Source organism: Sorex fumeus, unplaced genomic scaffold, assembly GCF_029834395.1.
Source record: "Sorex fumeus unplaced genomic scaffold, SorFum_2.1 ptg000213l, whole genome shotgun sequence".
In the NCBI taxonomy this organism is placed as follows: Eukaryota; Metazoa; Chordata; class Mammalia; order Eulipotyphla; family Soricidae; genus Sorex; species Sorex fumeus.
The window spans coordinates 2,029,855-2,045,608 of record NW_026606270.1 but is presented as its reverse complement, the minus strand read 5'-3'; the positions used below and the strand labels follow the sequence as shown (position 1 = coordinate 2,045,608).

Genomic DNA, 15,754 nt, shown 5'->3' with positions numbered 1-15,754 from the left:
TATCTGTCTGTCTGTCTCTCTCTCTCTAATGTCAACCCCGCCCGTCCGCCCGTCCGATTCCTGCGCCCACATCCTGCGCCCACATCCGGGTGCCAGGAGCTGTGCTGAGACTCCCTGAGATTCCACGTCAGGACACCCAGGGCGATGGACAGGGTCCACCCCAACACTACCCGGCCCCAAAGAAGGGCGCGTATGTCTCAAAGGTCCGGGACACTCACCGCAGAACTCTCCTTGCTCTTCTCGGTGGGTGCCTCCTTCTCCTTCGTGTTGCTGGCGGGCTCGGGCGTGGGGGCCTGCGTGCTGGCTGTGCTGCCCTGGGCAGACTTGCCCACAGTTTCCGTGCTGGCCTCGGTGTCTGTCTCCTGCTGCGGGGCCGTGGCTGTGGGGGAGCAGGGAGAGGCACCGTGAGGTCAGGAGAGAGGGCGGCGGCTGGGCGCACCCCTGGAGAAGAGGCGGCTGCCCGTCCGTCCCATCCAGGACACCAACGCTATCGGGGGCCAGGAGCTGGACTTCCGGTGAGGGGCGAGAAAACGCCAAGGCCTGAGTCGGGCCCTGATGACTCCAACTGGACACACAGCCGCAGAGGTGGGCGGCCTTCTGGGGTGGCCATGGAGACTCATGGGAAATGAAACCTGGCAGAGGCCCAGTCCGGGGAAAGGCCCCCCACCGAGACACATTGCAAATGAAGACACCGGAGAGGAGCTCCGGAGGGGTGCACGCAGGACACGTCTGTCCAAAGGCAGGCTGGCGGCACCCCGGGGACGGGGAGACGGGTCCAAGCTGCAGCTCTAGGCTGGACGCTGGACGCACTGCAGGGTCTGCCTGGACACCGCCAGGAATAATCCCTGAGCACAGAGCCCTTGGGCACCACCAAGGGGGACCCCTGAATGGCCACATCAGCCTTCTTAAGGGAGAAGAACAGGGCGGGGGGCACGGCGGGAAGCCAGGAGATAGCAGAGGCTCCGCAGGACCAGACTGGAAACGTCTCCTACAGGGCCAAAGCGACCGGAGAGTGGGCAGAATGCTGGCCTTGCATGTGGCCAACCCGGGTTCGACCCCTGGCACCCCACAGGGTCCCCTGAGCCCAGCCAGTAGTGAACTCCTGAGCACATAAGTCCTGAGCATCACTGGGGGTGGCCCAAACACAAAACAAGGGACTAGAGCGATAGCAAAACGGGTAGGGCGTTTGCCTTGCACGCAGCTGACCCGGGTTCGATTCCCAGCATCCCAGAGGATCCCCTGAGCACTGCCAGAGGTAATTTCTGAGTGCAGAGCCAGGAGGAACCCCTGTGCAATGCTGGTGTGACTCCCCCGCCCCCCCCCCCAAAAAAGGAAAGAAAGAAGTGGCTATGAACTCTGTCCCCTGCGAGGTCAGGCCGGGCACTGCTCAGACAACAGGCTGGACAGGTACGGGCACCCTGATATCACAGTTCATCCAGTTCCCCGAGAACACGGTCCAGCCTGCCACGCCCGCGTCACCAAAAATGCCTCCACCCTCCACCCGCGGGGAGTCAATTTGCAGGGTTCTGGCAAACCGAAAGGCCCTTGAACCCGCAAATCCGGCCCTCTGGGTCTTAGTGCCACCTTCCCAGGTCCGTGAGGAGCACAGGACAGAGAGGGCCCGGGAGCCGGCCACTGCCCGACTCGGGGGGACGGAGAGGGTCCGGGATCAGCCACTGCCTGGTGAGCAGGGGGCATCGGGGCCGGGAGCGCCGCTACCTGACTGGGTGCAGGACTTCATGTGCTCGGGCCAGTGGGCCTGCTGGCAGGGGTAGTCGCAGTAGCTGGTGTTCCAGCAGCAGTAGAAGATGGCCTCTTTGCGGCAGTGCGCGCACCACTGCTTCTTCTTGGTCTCGTCCACCGCCTGCTGCTTCTCCAGCTCCAGCTGCTTCTTGACCTCGGCCATGAGCCGGTCCCGCTCCTGCTCCAGGCTCTGCCGCATCTCCGCCATGGTCAGCTCTGAGGGGACAAACACACAGAAACCGGTGGTCAATGGATGCGCCCCGCCCCCCAACCCCTGGAGCTGCCTGGTCTTACCCCGCAGCCTCCCGAGCCGGGTGCTGCGGTCTCTCCCCTGCACCCCCCCCAAAAAAAATACAGACCATGAGCGACCCCAGATGAAGCAAGCAGAGTTGAGTCTGGGGTCGCGCCCGCCCTCCTGCACTGAGCCCGCGATGGACACAGTTACGGCCCCAAGCCCTCCTTCCCAGACAGGGCTGGACCCGCTCTCTGGGGTGCTCCAGAGCTGATGCCCGTGACTGGGGCTCACTCGGGAACAGCCGGGGCTGACACCCGGGGGCGCCCCGCTCGCTCCACTCATGGCAGCTAGAGAAGGGGAAGGAGGGTCCCCGTGAGGCATGACCACCCCGGGGCCCCACGGGCCTCACCCAGGTTGTGCTTCATCTCCGAGAGCTCCTGCTGGTGCAGCCACTGTAGCTTCTCAATCTCGATCCTCAGCCTGCGGATCTGAAGGACACGGGACAAACGGCACCTCAGTGGGGGGGTGGGGGGGGCGCGGGGAGGGGGTCCCGGGGGGGTGAGCATCGCAGGTAGCCACCCCCCGTTCCAAGGACCCCCAAAGCTCAAGAGGGCCCAGACGGGCAGCAGTTTCTAGGATAAATAACCTGGTCTGGGGAGGCAGTACGGGAGCGGGGGAGGCTCTCCCTGTGCGATGGGGACCCCAGTTTGCAGCCGGGGCAGGGTGGGGAGCGACCCTCGAGCACCGAGCCGGGGACACCACCCCGGGCACAGCTGAGTGTGGCCTGTAAACAGAAGGACCATGACGAACGTGACCCTCCGAAAGGCTCAATGCGGACCTGAGCCAAAGCAGAGGCGGCCTCCTTCGACATCTGAAAGTGGGTCCAAAAAAGCCTTCAGCTGAAATCCCAAAAAGTCTTGAGAACCAAAAGGTACTCTGGGGGGAGGGAGGAGGGGTGAGACTGCACTACTGTCCCCTGGGGCCATCCCACCTGGCATTCATCCTTCACAAGGTGACCCTGTCCGGGGACAATCTGGTGGTCACAACCGGGGGTGCTATGAGAGCAGGTGTGTGTCAGGGCTTCTGCCGACCCATGCGAGGGCCGACCCCCAAAGAATGACGGGTCAGCGGCATTGCTAGCCTTGGGAAAGGAGCCCGAAGAATCCAGAAAGGCCAGTGGCTGTGGAGGGGCTTCTCAGAGCCTCACTCCCATCGGACACTCGGGGGAGGGAGAGCTGGGAGGTGCCATGGGGGAAATGTGTGTGCCGGGCAGTGCACCCCAAGTTCCATCCTCCTCCGGGGTCACCCCCCAACCTCAGCATCTCTGGGCCGGAACCACCGAGTCAGCACACTGCTGGACAGAGGTGACCCCGCGAGAACGGGGTCGTATCCGACTTCCTGGCACCCAGAGGAACCCCAAGGACTGAAATGGACCCAACCATACGCCAACATTTTAAACATCTTTCACTCCAGAGGTGAGGGCAGAGCAGGCCACCTTCTGGAACATTCCTCTTCTGTTTTGTTTTTGCTTTTTGGGTCACACCCATGGTGCTCAAGGGTTACTCCTGGGTCTACATTCAGGAGTTACTCCTGGCAGTGCTCGGGGTAGGACCTATGGGATGCTGGGAATCGAACCCGGGTCGGCCGTGTGCAAGGTAAACACCCTCCCCGCTGTGCTATCGCTCCACCTTCACATTGCCTCTTCTTCACGGGAGGGTCTACTTGGTCATCAGCGGTCACGGCAGTGCCCAGGAGTCTTGGCTCTTCACCACCATGGACACTAACCCCCGCCCCCGCCACACACACACCCTGGAACCCCAGGGCTGCCGAGGCCCCTGGCCACCCCTAGACACTGACCACCATCCAGGGAGGCTATTCTTAACGTGGTCATCACCGCGCCAGCCCCCAGGGTTAGCATGACGCGCGGAGACTCTGTACACTGGCCTCCACATGTCTGTGAGGAGGGAAGGATCACAGGACACACTTTACAAGGAGCGGTGAGACCGGCTTTCAGGTCCACTGAGGCTCACATGAGCACTGGACGCAGCCATAAGCGACCCAGGTGGCTGGGAGAAGAAACACCACCCCCATCCCCTGGACAGCGCTGGGACCCCCCCCCGCTTGGTAATGCCTGGGGTGGGCATCTGCGCTGACCTCGGCGATGGTGCTTCCAGTCGTGTTCTTGGAAAGGTCGTTGTAGATCTCCGTCATCGTGCCCTTGATGGCGTCCATCATCTGGAAGAGGACAGAGACGCCATGATGCCACCCTGCCCGGCTCTGCCCAGATGACATGCGCCCCAATTCCGTTTCACGGGCCCGGAGTCCCCCAGGTGAAATTAGACAATGGGTCCTACTGAGGTTTCCGGAACAGTCTCTTTTTTCACAAAAGAAACACGCATGACAACATTATTAGTAATCTCTCCTACTTCGGCTTAAAGGCTCAAGGCGAGACAAAACAGTCTTCACACACCTTCCCCTGAGGAAACTTTTTTGGATCACGTTTAGTGGCTTATCCATAACAAGCTACACCAAATACATTATTTTGGGACAGGCATTGGGGGTGGTGAGAATACACAAAATAATGGTGGTGGGAAGGTGGAATGGAGCTGGGATTGTGTTGTTTTATTGAGTGTAATAAAAATCCATGAAATTTTATGAATTTATAAAAATAAAGTTGAATTGGGGTCGGAGCGCTAGTACAGCGCATAGGGTGTTTGCCTTGCACGCGGTCGACCCGGGTTCGATTCCCAGCATCCCATATGGTCCCCTGAGCACCGCCAGGAGTGATTCCTGAGTGCAGAGCCAGGAGTAACCCCTGTGCCTCACCAGGTATGACCCAAAAAGAAAAAAAATAAAATAAAAATTGAATTGGAGTCAGAGCGATAGTACAGCGAGCTGGTAGGGCATTTGCCTTGCAAATGGCCAACCTGAGTTCAATGCCCGGCATCCCATATGGTCCCCCAAGCACCGCCAGGAGTGATTCCTGAGTGCATGAGCCAGGAGTAACCCCTGTGCATTGCTGGGTGTGACCCAAAAAGCAAAAAAAAAAAAGGGGGGGGTGTGCGTGGGGGGAATGAGGATTCTGGGAATGCCTGTTGGCCACCATTGGTACTATTCACTGTCATTTCTACAGTCCTGGCCACCTGACTCAGCTGAAGCCCTATCGCGCAAGAAGGGTACTGACCACCCACGTAGGAATCCGTGGCTTAAGGCTTCAGGGCAAGTCTGTGCTATGATCAGAGTCACAGGACTGGCGCCGACCGACAGCAGGTCAGACATGCCCTGCCCTGGGAACGGGCATTTCAGTGACTCCTCTGACAATAAAGCCCCACTGGCGAGTCCCCTGCATGCAACACATGGCCAGGAGGACAGAACGACAGCTGACCATCACCCGGACAGATGCACTGCAAGTGCCTGGCAGCTGCAGAGTGTGGAGGGACCCCAGCAGGACGCAGAGGTGGGTGAGAGGCACCAGGCAGTCCACGCCACTTTCTCAGAGCTGGGGCTGGGGGCTGCAGGTGGGGACAGGGACAGAGACAGGAGTCTGCAAGTCCTGGGTTTCGGTCTGTCCCTCTGTGGTTCCCGAATCCGAAACCCAAACCAATCTCTTAGCCCATCTTCACGGGCAGTCCTGCCTGCAGTCACACCCATGTCTGGTGCCTACTTTAGAAGCTGTGTGCTTGGGTTGTTTTTTTTTTTTTTTTTTTTTTTGCTTTTTGGGTCACACCCAGCGATGCTCAGGGGTTACTCCTGGCGATGCTTGGAATCGAACCCGGGTTGGCCACGTGCAAGGCAAATGCCCTCCCCGCTGTGCTATCACTCCAGCCCTAGAAGCTGTGTGCTCGGGGCATCACCCGTGCCAGCCTGGACCGCTCTGCTTAGACCCAACAAGACCCAAGTGAAGAATCTGGCCTCAGGAGTCCTCGGCGCAAACCGGCAGTCTGGGGAGACATCACAACAGGTGAGGCACTTGGCTTGCACGAGGCTGACCCGGGTTCGATCCCCGGCACCCCATAATACGGTCCCCCGAGCACCACGAGACGTGATCCCTGGAGCACAGAGCCAGGAGTAAGCCCTGAGTACTGCCAGGTGTGCCCCCGACACCCCCCCAAAGGAAATCGAGCATCCTTCCTTCCTGTGACCCCCCCACACACACACAAAAATCCTGCAAGGTCACCCCTGAGGATGTCCCCGGGGGCTCTCACCTTGCTAGTGTACTTGGCAATGTCGGCAGCGACGTCAGCCGAGGCGGTGGCAATGGGGAGGTCAGCGCTGATGGAGGAGGCCAGGGTGCTGGTGCCCCCGGAGCTGGTGACCAGGGAGGACGGCTGGGTGCTGGTCACCAGGGTGATGGTGGAGGTGGACGGGCTCTGCGTGATCTCCTTCTGCTGCACAGCTGGGGAAGCAAGAGGCGCACTCAGCCCCCTGCGGGGGAGGGGTCGGCCCAGCTCAAAGCCCCCGGGGGTGGGCAGAGCTGCGCACAGCCCACTGCCCCATCCGGGCACAAATGCCGCGTTCCCCACCCACGAGGCCACCCCCACCCTCCGGTTCCTGCTCTTCCAGACACCCAGAAACAGGGCTGGTCTCCTAGCCCCTGGGGAGGACAAGCACCCCGTCAGTAGACTCAGGGAAGCCTCCACGGACCATCCGCTTTCCCCGTCTCTAGCCCCCTTCAACCGTCTCCTCGCTCACCCTTATCTTCTCCCCGACACACCTGCCAGTCTCAGCGAGGGAGACGGATGGAAGGGCTGGAGCACTGGCTTTGTTCTGGCACCATGAGGTTGCTCAGCACCGATGGCTGGGCCTGGCCCTGAGCTCAGCCCCCAAGCTCCGCCTGGCAGGGTCCAGCCCAGAAACACCAGGCCCCCTCCCGGTCCAGGCTGAACCTGCTCTGGGGCAGCATTCTGCTTCTGGTCAGGCTCTGCCAAGTACCCCGTTCACATCCACCTGGATGGCCTTTAGGAACTGATAACATTACCCATGTGGGCACTTAAGACTTCTCTCGGGGAGGTTCCTAACGTCTGGGAGTCTGTGAGTCTGGCCGGGGAGGGGAACAGATTCACCCCAGCCGATAGCCCTGCCTGTCCCTGCCCGGCTGACCAAGCCTGTCCCCCTCCCGCCCAGCTCCCCAGGGTCCTACTGGAGGCCGGGTTAGTCCTGGCTCCCTCTGCATCTCACATCCCGCAGGCCTCCATACACTCGGGGTCACTGGCTACGGGGGAGGGCCAGGCAAGGGACCCCTTCCAGGATCCAGACACAGGTTACTGAGAGCTGGTGGCCACGGGGCTCCCCCTGGTTCTGGAGGGATCCCCCGACACAGCTGGGGTAGGGGTGGGGGGGCGCACGTGACATCAGCTGTCAGAGAAATCCCACGGTCCGACGGGAACACTGGCTGCCAACTGCCCACTCAGCAAGTCTCCCGAACTCATGCCAAGACATCCGAGCACACGCATGGAAAACATACGCGAGCGTGTTCAGTGCAGCCCCGCTTACACCGGGAAAGACCGGAAGCAGCCTGTGCTCGTCCGTGGGGGGAGCACTTGGAATAAAGGCGGGAATAGTACGCAGCAGTCCACAGGGATGAAGGAGAGCTCTGAGAACGGACAAGGAGAGGCCTCCAAAACATGCGGGTGGTAGGGAAGAGGCAAGTAGGATACCAAGTCTATGCTTTTAAAAAAGAAAAAAGGGGGAAAAAATAGAAAAAGGAAGTCATCACTTTTTTTTTGGGGAACGGCTTCATATATATGTCAATGTAACTATATATGCACACATGTGTCAAACGTGTGTGTCCGTGTCAACGGGGCAGCTAAGAAAGGCAGAAGCATGAAATGAACCGTCGACTGGTGGGACGACAGACTTCGCTGGAAGCATCTGGACCCCTTCCTAAGGGCCACCTAGGCCTGGATGGTTCAGTTCACGACCGATTATTTAAAAAAAAAAAAAAAAAAATGAAAGTAAAACCCTCAAGTGGCCAAACCATTTTCAAGAAGGAAAAAAAGAAAAAAGCCGAACGGAAGGTGTCAAAGGGCCTCTTGGGATACGGGAAAGGCCTCGGGTGGCCGGAAAATAAACGGGAACTGAAAAATGAAAAATGAAAAAAAGAAAAAAAAAAAGGAAGAACAACGTCTGTTTCTGTCCCGCCGGAGAGGCCGAGGGGCGCGTGCCGCGGGGCGGGGGGCGGCTGATACCTTTCACAGCCTGTCTGGTCTGGTATCTCGTCCCCTGGGAAGACAGAGGCGGCTGCGGTGGCGGCGGCTGTGGCGGCGGCTGGCGCTGCATCTTCTGCATGTGCCACTTTTGGGAGGACGTTTGAAACTTACTTGATGAGTTCCACACGACCCGCTGCACGGCCGGGGCGGTCTCCTTCGGCAAGAGCGGCCTCTGCTTTTTCACCGGGCTTCCCGTGGCGGCGGCCGCCGGGGCCGTGACGGTGGACGCGGTGCTGGTGGTGGCGGTGACCCCAGCCGTGGGCGTTTGCGAGGCGGAGCGGGTGAGGACGGGCGTTTCCGGGGGAGACAGGCTGCCCGCCGCCGCCGTGGTTGGTGGCGCTTTGGCCACGACTGGAACCGACGCGTGAAACAGAACAGACACGGGATTGGACTCGGCCCGGCCGCACCATCTCTCCGCGTCCGCCAAGTCGGGGAGAGCCCAGCGCAGGGGAGTGGGCACCGGGGACCCGGTCCAGCCCCGCAGGGATGCCTTCGTTTCGGGGTGCAGCCCCCCCACTCCCGAAGACCCTCCCGCAGCTGGCCGGGAACGTGAAGCCAAGTTCCTGGTGAGACAAGATGTACGGTAAAGAGGGGGTCTGTCCCACTGCAGGACCCCGCCTGTCCAGATCCACCTGTCCAGCACCGGAGACGGCCGCTGCCCACCCCTTCAAGGGCAAAGTGATACTGCCGCTGACCCTGTTCAGTACCCCGGTAAGGGCAAGTTCCTTGAAGGGGAGGCGGCCTGAGCCAGCCCTGGCCCTGCCATCCAGCCGCCCACCTGCTAGTGGACAGGGAGGACCCAGGTCGGGCCTCACCAGGCCGCAGGTCACTCTGTGGTTGACCCAATCAAAGTCATTCCACGGCTTAAGAAAAAGCCTTTGGCTTTGGGGACCTCGAAGCATAGGTACCCCCGAGCATCGGACGGCTTCCTTGGGGCCCCCCAAAGCAAACCAGATGAAAGCACCCCCAGAGAGTAAATGATCCTGCTGTCTGTGACAAAGTCCCCGTGGGGAGGCGGTCTGGGCTCCAGAACCTTCCTGACTCTGGGACGTTCATCCAGAAACATCTATCGGTGCAGGTAACAAACAAGATGCCACCAACTGGACTATGGGGTGAGGGAGGGTCTCGGGGCTCACAGCACTGGGCCGGGCGGGGGGGGGGGGGGGGGCGTGGAGTGGAGGTGAGGGGAGCCCCAGACAAAAGGCGAGGCAAGACAGGAGCGTCTGGACGTCAGCGAGGCAGCAGGAACGGCCACAAGGCAGGTTAGACCAGAAGCTCTGAGCAGGTAGCAGGCGGCGACTGACCATGTGGGGGCTCGTTTGTAAGAACAACCAAGGGGGGAGGGGGGGACATGATCCCTCAGAGGCCGCCCCACTCCTGACAGGTGAGGCTGGGCCCCAGGTGAGGCCAAGGCCCCGATGTCATATTATCTTCAGTAAGGATGACCCAGGGGTCCCGGTAGCTGAGCTCGGGGACACGGGACCGTAAGGTGCAAAGACTCACTGACCTTCCGGGGGGACGACACTATGGCCGTCACTCCCCCGGCCTCCTGCAGTTGCCCGGGATGGTGACGCCAGATTCCTGGTGAGGCAGGATGTAACAAGGGGGATTCGTCCCACTGCAGGACCCCGCCTGCCTCAGCACCACCTGCCCCTCTCCGTCCCTCGGAGGACAGTGACATGCAGCTGACCCTGGGAGCTCCCCGCAGAAGGACAAGACCCCATTGGCCGGCTCTGAGCCCACAGGAAGTACCTTCAAATAACTCCTACCTCCTGCCAAGTGATCCCCTCAAAATATCCGTTACTGGACCTGGGGGATGATGGGGGGAGGGGTTGAGGTCACAATGTTCAGGAGCTACCCCTGCTTCTGCACTCAGGAACTACTCCTGGTGATGCTCCAGGGACCATACGGGATGCTGGGGATGGAACCCGGGTTGGCCGCATGCAAGGCAAACACCCTCCCTGCTGTGGTATCTCTCTGGCCCCCGATATCCAATATTCTTGATTAACTTGTCCAGATCACCCCTTCCACAGACAAAAAGCAAGTCCCCCCTTTCTGAGGGCTTTGGGAGAAGGGGAGAGAGTTATATAGAATTCCATTGTCTTAGAAAGTCTGAACAATTATGTTTCAATGAATTTATGAACACAAATGTGTTCATAAATTCTGAACGATGATGAGAAACGTCACCTCTCACCTCCCACAAGGGCAATTTTTTTTTCTTTTTGGGTCACACCCGGCGATGCACAGGGGTTCCTCCTGGCTCTGCACTCAGGAATTACTCCTGGCGGTGCTCGGGGGACCATATGGGATGCTGAGAATCGAACCCGGGTCGACCGCGTGCAAGGCAAACGCCCTCCCCGCTGTGCTATCGCTCCGGCCCCCAGAGCGAGCCAACTTCTTGAAGAGTCATTAGGTCAGAAGCTCAGACACTAAATGACAGTAGCCAAGCCCAGCGTGTGCCAGGCCGCCTGGCCTCCAGTGCCACGGGGTGAGCCTTCCGAGGCCCCCTCTAAAGGGGCGCCTGTCCTCTCAGCTCCGAAACCACAAGCTCCAGGCCTTCGACTCTGTGCAGCAGCACAGTCGGTTACCAGCGGGTGGGGGTCAGCACACACGCTCTGCAAAGCCCTACACCCCGTCCACTATCAGGGGCAAGGAGGACACTGACCAGGTGCTCGCCCACTGGGTCTGACAGCAAGCCAGGGCCCAGCCCCCAGACCATCCCCTGCTCCCAAATCACCCTGGCATGGTTCTCAGTGGCCTGTCCTCTTAGGGACGTGGTGCGGGTTGTGGGGGGAGGGTTCTGTCCTTCTCTCCTCGCCTCTCTGTGTTCCCTACTCTCTCCCTCCCCCGCCCCCCCGCCCCTCGGCGAACCCCCAGGCTCCTCCCTTGGGTCTCCGGCCCTTCTCCACTCCCACTTGCCAAACCAAGTAAAAAATGTGTTGACTGCTTGGTCGTGGGGAAAGGCGCCCCTTCAAATCCCACAGAGCCCTTCTTTTCTAGAGAGTTCTGCCAAGGCGCAGAGGCTCTGCCTGGAACTGCAGCCAAGGCGGATGGGCCAAAGTTCTCAACTGTGGGTGGGATTTTTTTTTTAACCCACTCCCTCCCAGGAATTTTTTTTTTAATTGCCACAGGGTAGGAGTGGGGACTGGGGGGGGGGGGGGGGGGGTGCGGCGCGCAGCTAATGACCACCCAAGCACACACAGGACAAAGAACCATCCAGTTCAAAAAGGTCAAGTGTCTGCGTAGAGTGATCCGGAACTCACGTCAAGTGAAATCCAAATGGGACAGAACGCATTCACTCCAAGACACACCACCCCCCTACTTAGAGTGCTCCCCCAAACCCCAAACACACCCAAAGGGGGCTTCCATCCTAAGAAGCCAATGGCCTGGAGAAGCCCAGGAGGGCAGGGGATGGGAGGGAAGGGCAGGGAGGCCAGGCCCGTGAGAGCTTAGGCCTATGCACAGTGACTCAGTGATGATGGGGCTGAGAGAGAGCGTACAGGAGTCGTGGGGGGCCCACACATGACTTGATGGCCAGAGGCTGTGCTAACCATTGTGCTTCCAAGCCTACGAAGGAGCCAGAGGCAGACATGCCCACCCCCGCCCACACACAAGCCTGTTCCGCTACCTGAGGACCATTGACTCGGTCACGGCTAGAGGCAAGGGGAGACCCTGAACCGAAGGTAGACACAGGGAGTCACGCCCCGCCACTTACCATCCTGCGTGGGAGACGGCTCTTTGGGGTCCTTCTTATTTTTCCGACCCTCCCGCCCCGTCTGGTCTTCTCCGAGATCAATGACCAGTTCGCTCTCGGAATCGGAGTCCAGGCCCAAATGCACGGTGGCGGTGTCCGTCTCGTCCTTCCCCTTCAGTTTGTCCTTGGCGGGGTGGGGTGAGGGTTTGGCTTTTTCCGGAAAATCCTTCTCGGGCTGGGGGCTGGCCTTGTCCTTGGCCGGGGGGTCCGCATCGGCCTTCTCGCTGGCTGGCGAGGCGCCTTTCAGCTCTTCCTTGGTCTCCGCGGGGTTCGCCAGCTTGGGCTTCTTGGCGGTGGCCGGCGGCTCCTTGTCCAGGTGGGCCCCCTCCTTGTCCTCCGTCTCCTCCGGCTCGTTCTTGGCCTTCTGCTCATCGTCACTGATGTACTCGCTGTCGCTACTCTCGGACTTCTCCGAGTCCTCGGAGTCACTGTGCTCTACGGCCGTATAAACATCTTCCGAGATCTCATTTATGCCTAAATTCAAAGAGAAAACCCAGCATGTGGCGGACTCATAAGAGACAGGGCAGGAACCAAGAACGCACACATTTGGGTTTTTTTTCCCCCACGCCAACTGCTGGGATTAAAAAACCAACCAAACAAACAACAACAACAACAAAAACAAACCCATTGCAAACGGCATCAGGCTGGCGTGATGGGATGAGGAACCTCAGAATCACAACTGGCCATGCCGGACAAAACGGAACTTGGGGTAGCAGAGGGCTTCGGTGACTGACACCCAGAAAAGGTACCGACGAAAACTACGGGCACCGTCAGGGGGCCTGGTGGGCAACTGTGCCAACATGGACGGTCAATCAGAACACGTATGGATCAGCAGGGATGCAGGGAACACCGCAGGAGTCGTTAACTGACCCAGGGTCCAGACTGGAAGAAGGAGCCCAGAGGATCATCTGTCTGAGAACACAGAGCCAACCCAGGCTGAATCCCCGAATGCCCTAGAGCCCCCGAACACCCCGTCTGCTGAGCCTCTTGTGTCTGTCTAGGCTCGAGAGAGAGAGACAAGTCTGGGCCTGAATGAGAGTCTGCAAACTCACCAGCTGTCCCCAGCTCTGGCCAGCAAACACACGTGCTTAGAGAGGCAGCAGGAGTCTGAGACACGGGGAATTTGCTGCCTTTTGTTTCGTTTTATTTTAATGGGCAGTTTATGGCCTAATTCACAAATCAGGAAATTTTGCATGGACACCAACGTGGGCTGACACAGAGAGAGGACACGCATTGGGGCCATCCAGAACCACAGAGGATTGCTGGCCCCCAGCCCTGGGCCCAGGCCCCTCTTCTAGACAGGGGAGCACCCTCTGCACCCAGGCGGGCTCCGGCCAGCGTCTGATCTGTCTATTCATCGTGGGGTCGGGAGGAGCTTCTCTATTTCCATGGCTCAAGAAAAAAAGGGGAGAAGACAAATGCCAGCCGTGACTCATATGGAAGAGGGTGGGCACACGCTGCTCCCTGACTCCATCCCCTCGCGGGAACACCAGCCCCAGGGGATGGTCACAATTCTGCTCTCCACCCCTGATTTTCACACCTGAACACCAGAACCACCACCGAGAAGGGTCACCGCCTCGCCCAGGACAATAGCACCATCCTCCGGGAGGCAGAGCTGCCTCCTCCGTCAGGCTCGGTCCAGATCCGACAGATGTAAATGACGGAAACCCCCGTCGGAAGAGCTGCCCGGGTCCCGGGCTCGCGGCGCTGATGCTCCCACACAAGAAAGACGAGCCAGGCTGTTGGCAGGGGACACACAGACTCTAAGTCCTGTTCTTGCTCCTCTGCTTCCATGAGCTGTAGGCTCTGGACGACCAAGTCCCCCTCACAGCCTCAGTTTCCACAGAGGGAGCCGGACAGCAGACTTCCCTCCCAGGGCGACCGGAGCCCAGCGGGGAACAGAGGACACCCATTTTCCTACTAGGATGAATGCTCAAGTTCTTGGTAGAATCAAGACTCGACAAGACGCTAGTTACGAGGAAGGGTCCACACAGGGCAGGACAATGGCCCGCAAAGCTTCCTGCCCCTCGATATCCGAGCGCAACAGGAAACCCACTGAGACAGTTCTCTGAAACCCCCAACCACTCCCGAGATCTTGGGGCTCACAAGACCCTGCCGCCCCCACTTACTCATCAAGGTTTTATTTATCCTCAAACCCACCCAATATTCCAGAACATCTACCCTGAACACAGGCCGGGGACCTCAGGAAGGGCAGATTCCTCCATTGGTACCTCCTTGCCCTCAAGAAGTTTCCAGCCTACCTAGGAGGGCTCCATCCCCCCAGCACAAGTGGGCTGAGGATGCTACGAAGCAACACAGTCCCCAGATGGGGAGGGCAACCAGAGGAGACTTCCTGTAGGAGGCAGCACCTGAGTTCAGTCTCAGGGTCAGGATTCCAGAAAGCAGCATGAAGGCGGGCAGCAAGGAAAGAGGAAAAGAGGCGAAAGATACTGAAGCAGGCCGGGGCTGAGGGGGGCGGGGGTAGGGGGGAGGCGCTCGGTCCAGTCTGCAGGGCGAGGGGTGGTGTTGTACACACTGGACCCCAGAGCCCAGAACCCGGGGTGGGGGTGGGGGGTCCTGCTGCCCAATGGCCCCCAGGTCCTGGCGGTGGGCTGGGGAGGGTCTCCCTTCACGCGGCAGTGGTGGTGCTGGCGGCGGCGTGGGCAGCCTGGGACGTACCTAGCTGGGCTTTGCAGCTCTCGATGGTCTTGTCGAGGTTCAGCTGGAAGTGGCTCCGGATCTGGCGCTTGGGAGAGACGAGCGGGATGGGGGTGGCTTGCTGCACCGACTCACTCAGTTCCTTCAAGTCCATCTCGGCTTTGCTCCGGTCTGGAAGACACAAAGGCGCCACCGCGTGCGTGAGACCAGGCACCGAGGGACGGGTGCGCGGGGCTGCCAGGCAGCCTCTCCCATGGAGGACACACGCGTCAAACCGCGGAGTCGCGAGCCTCAGGCACTTGTGTCAACGATGTGGTCGGCACAGTGGCAGGAGCTGACTGGACCCAAGGGCCAGGGGGACACTCTCCAGGTGTCCTGGAGAATCGTCAGACTGCTCTCAACACTGGACAACACTGAACACATCCCCCAGGGTCACACTCGGTGATGCTCAGGGTTGACTCCTGGTTCATCCACTCAGGAATTACTCCTGGTGGTACTCGGGGGACCACATGGGATGCTAGGAATCGAACCCGGGTCAGCCGCATGCAAGGCAAGTGCCCTACCTGCTGTACTATCACTCTTTGCTTTGCATGTGTGACATCTAGGGTTCAATCCCCAATACCACCACCACCATCACCAGCACCACACACACACATACACACACACACACACACACACACACACCCCAACACACAATCCTAGTCACATGGCTGTCTGGGGCCTCAGCAGGGCAGACCCTCCAAGTCAGAAGTCAAGGGGTCGTCAGAGCGTCCTGACCACACACCAGGCTATCTTCACTGGGGCACCTCCGAGGGGAGTGGGTTGAGTTTCCCTCCCCACACCAAGCAGAACCCCAGCAGCCAAAACCCTCCAATACCCGACTGCAGTCATGCTCAAGGCTACTCTCAACAAGCTTGGAGGAGTCTCACCCATGAGGGAACCTGTAGAAAAACCCAGGTATTTGGAACCTGTGACTGAGATCTCCAAGCCCGCTCAGTATGGGACTGGGCCTCCTCCTCCCAGCTCCCTAGTTTTCCAGTAGCTTGACAGTCACACCCACAAACTGCCCCTGGTGCCATATAATCTCACTAACGGCCAAGATCCAAAGACTCTGAAACAAAGCTCCCGAAGAGAGCGACACAGGGGGCTGGAGTG

At 59.5% G+C, this 15,754-nt stretch overlaps 1 protein-coding gene across 7 annotated transcripts in view; it reads right to left on the bottom strand.

The window, feature by feature from the left end:
• Positions 1 to 15,754, bottom strand: part of ZMYND8 (zinc finger MYND-type containing 8) — a 105,223-nt gene that overhangs the window by 3,120 nt on the left and 86,349 nt on the right. For 5 of the 7 annotated variants that reach the window (XM_056108434.1, XM_056108437.1, XM_056108435.1 and 2 more), the window contains 8 exons: positions 14,621 to 14,770; positions 11,903 to 12,415; positions 8,167 to 8,538; positions 6,184 to 6,374; positions 4,133 to 4,213; positions 2,388 to 2,466; positions 1,720 to 1,959; positions 219 to 379 (listed from right to left, as the gene is read on the bottom strand). In XM_056108434.1, coding sequence (XP_055964409.1) covers positions 219 to 379; positions 1,720 to 1,959; positions 2,388 to 2,466; positions 4,133 to 4,213; positions 6,184 to 6,374; positions 8,167 to 8,538; positions 11,903 to 12,415; positions 14,621 to 14,770 — 1,787 coding nt within the window. The remainder of the gene's footprint in view (positions 1 to 218; positions 380 to 1,719; positions 1,960 to 2,387; positions 2,467 to 4,132; positions 4,214 to 6,183; positions 6,375 to 8,166; positions 8,539 to 11,902; positions 12,416 to 14,620; positions 14,771 to 15,754) is intronic. The other 2 variants (XM_056108438.1, XM_056108440.1) reach the window with 1 other exon arrangement.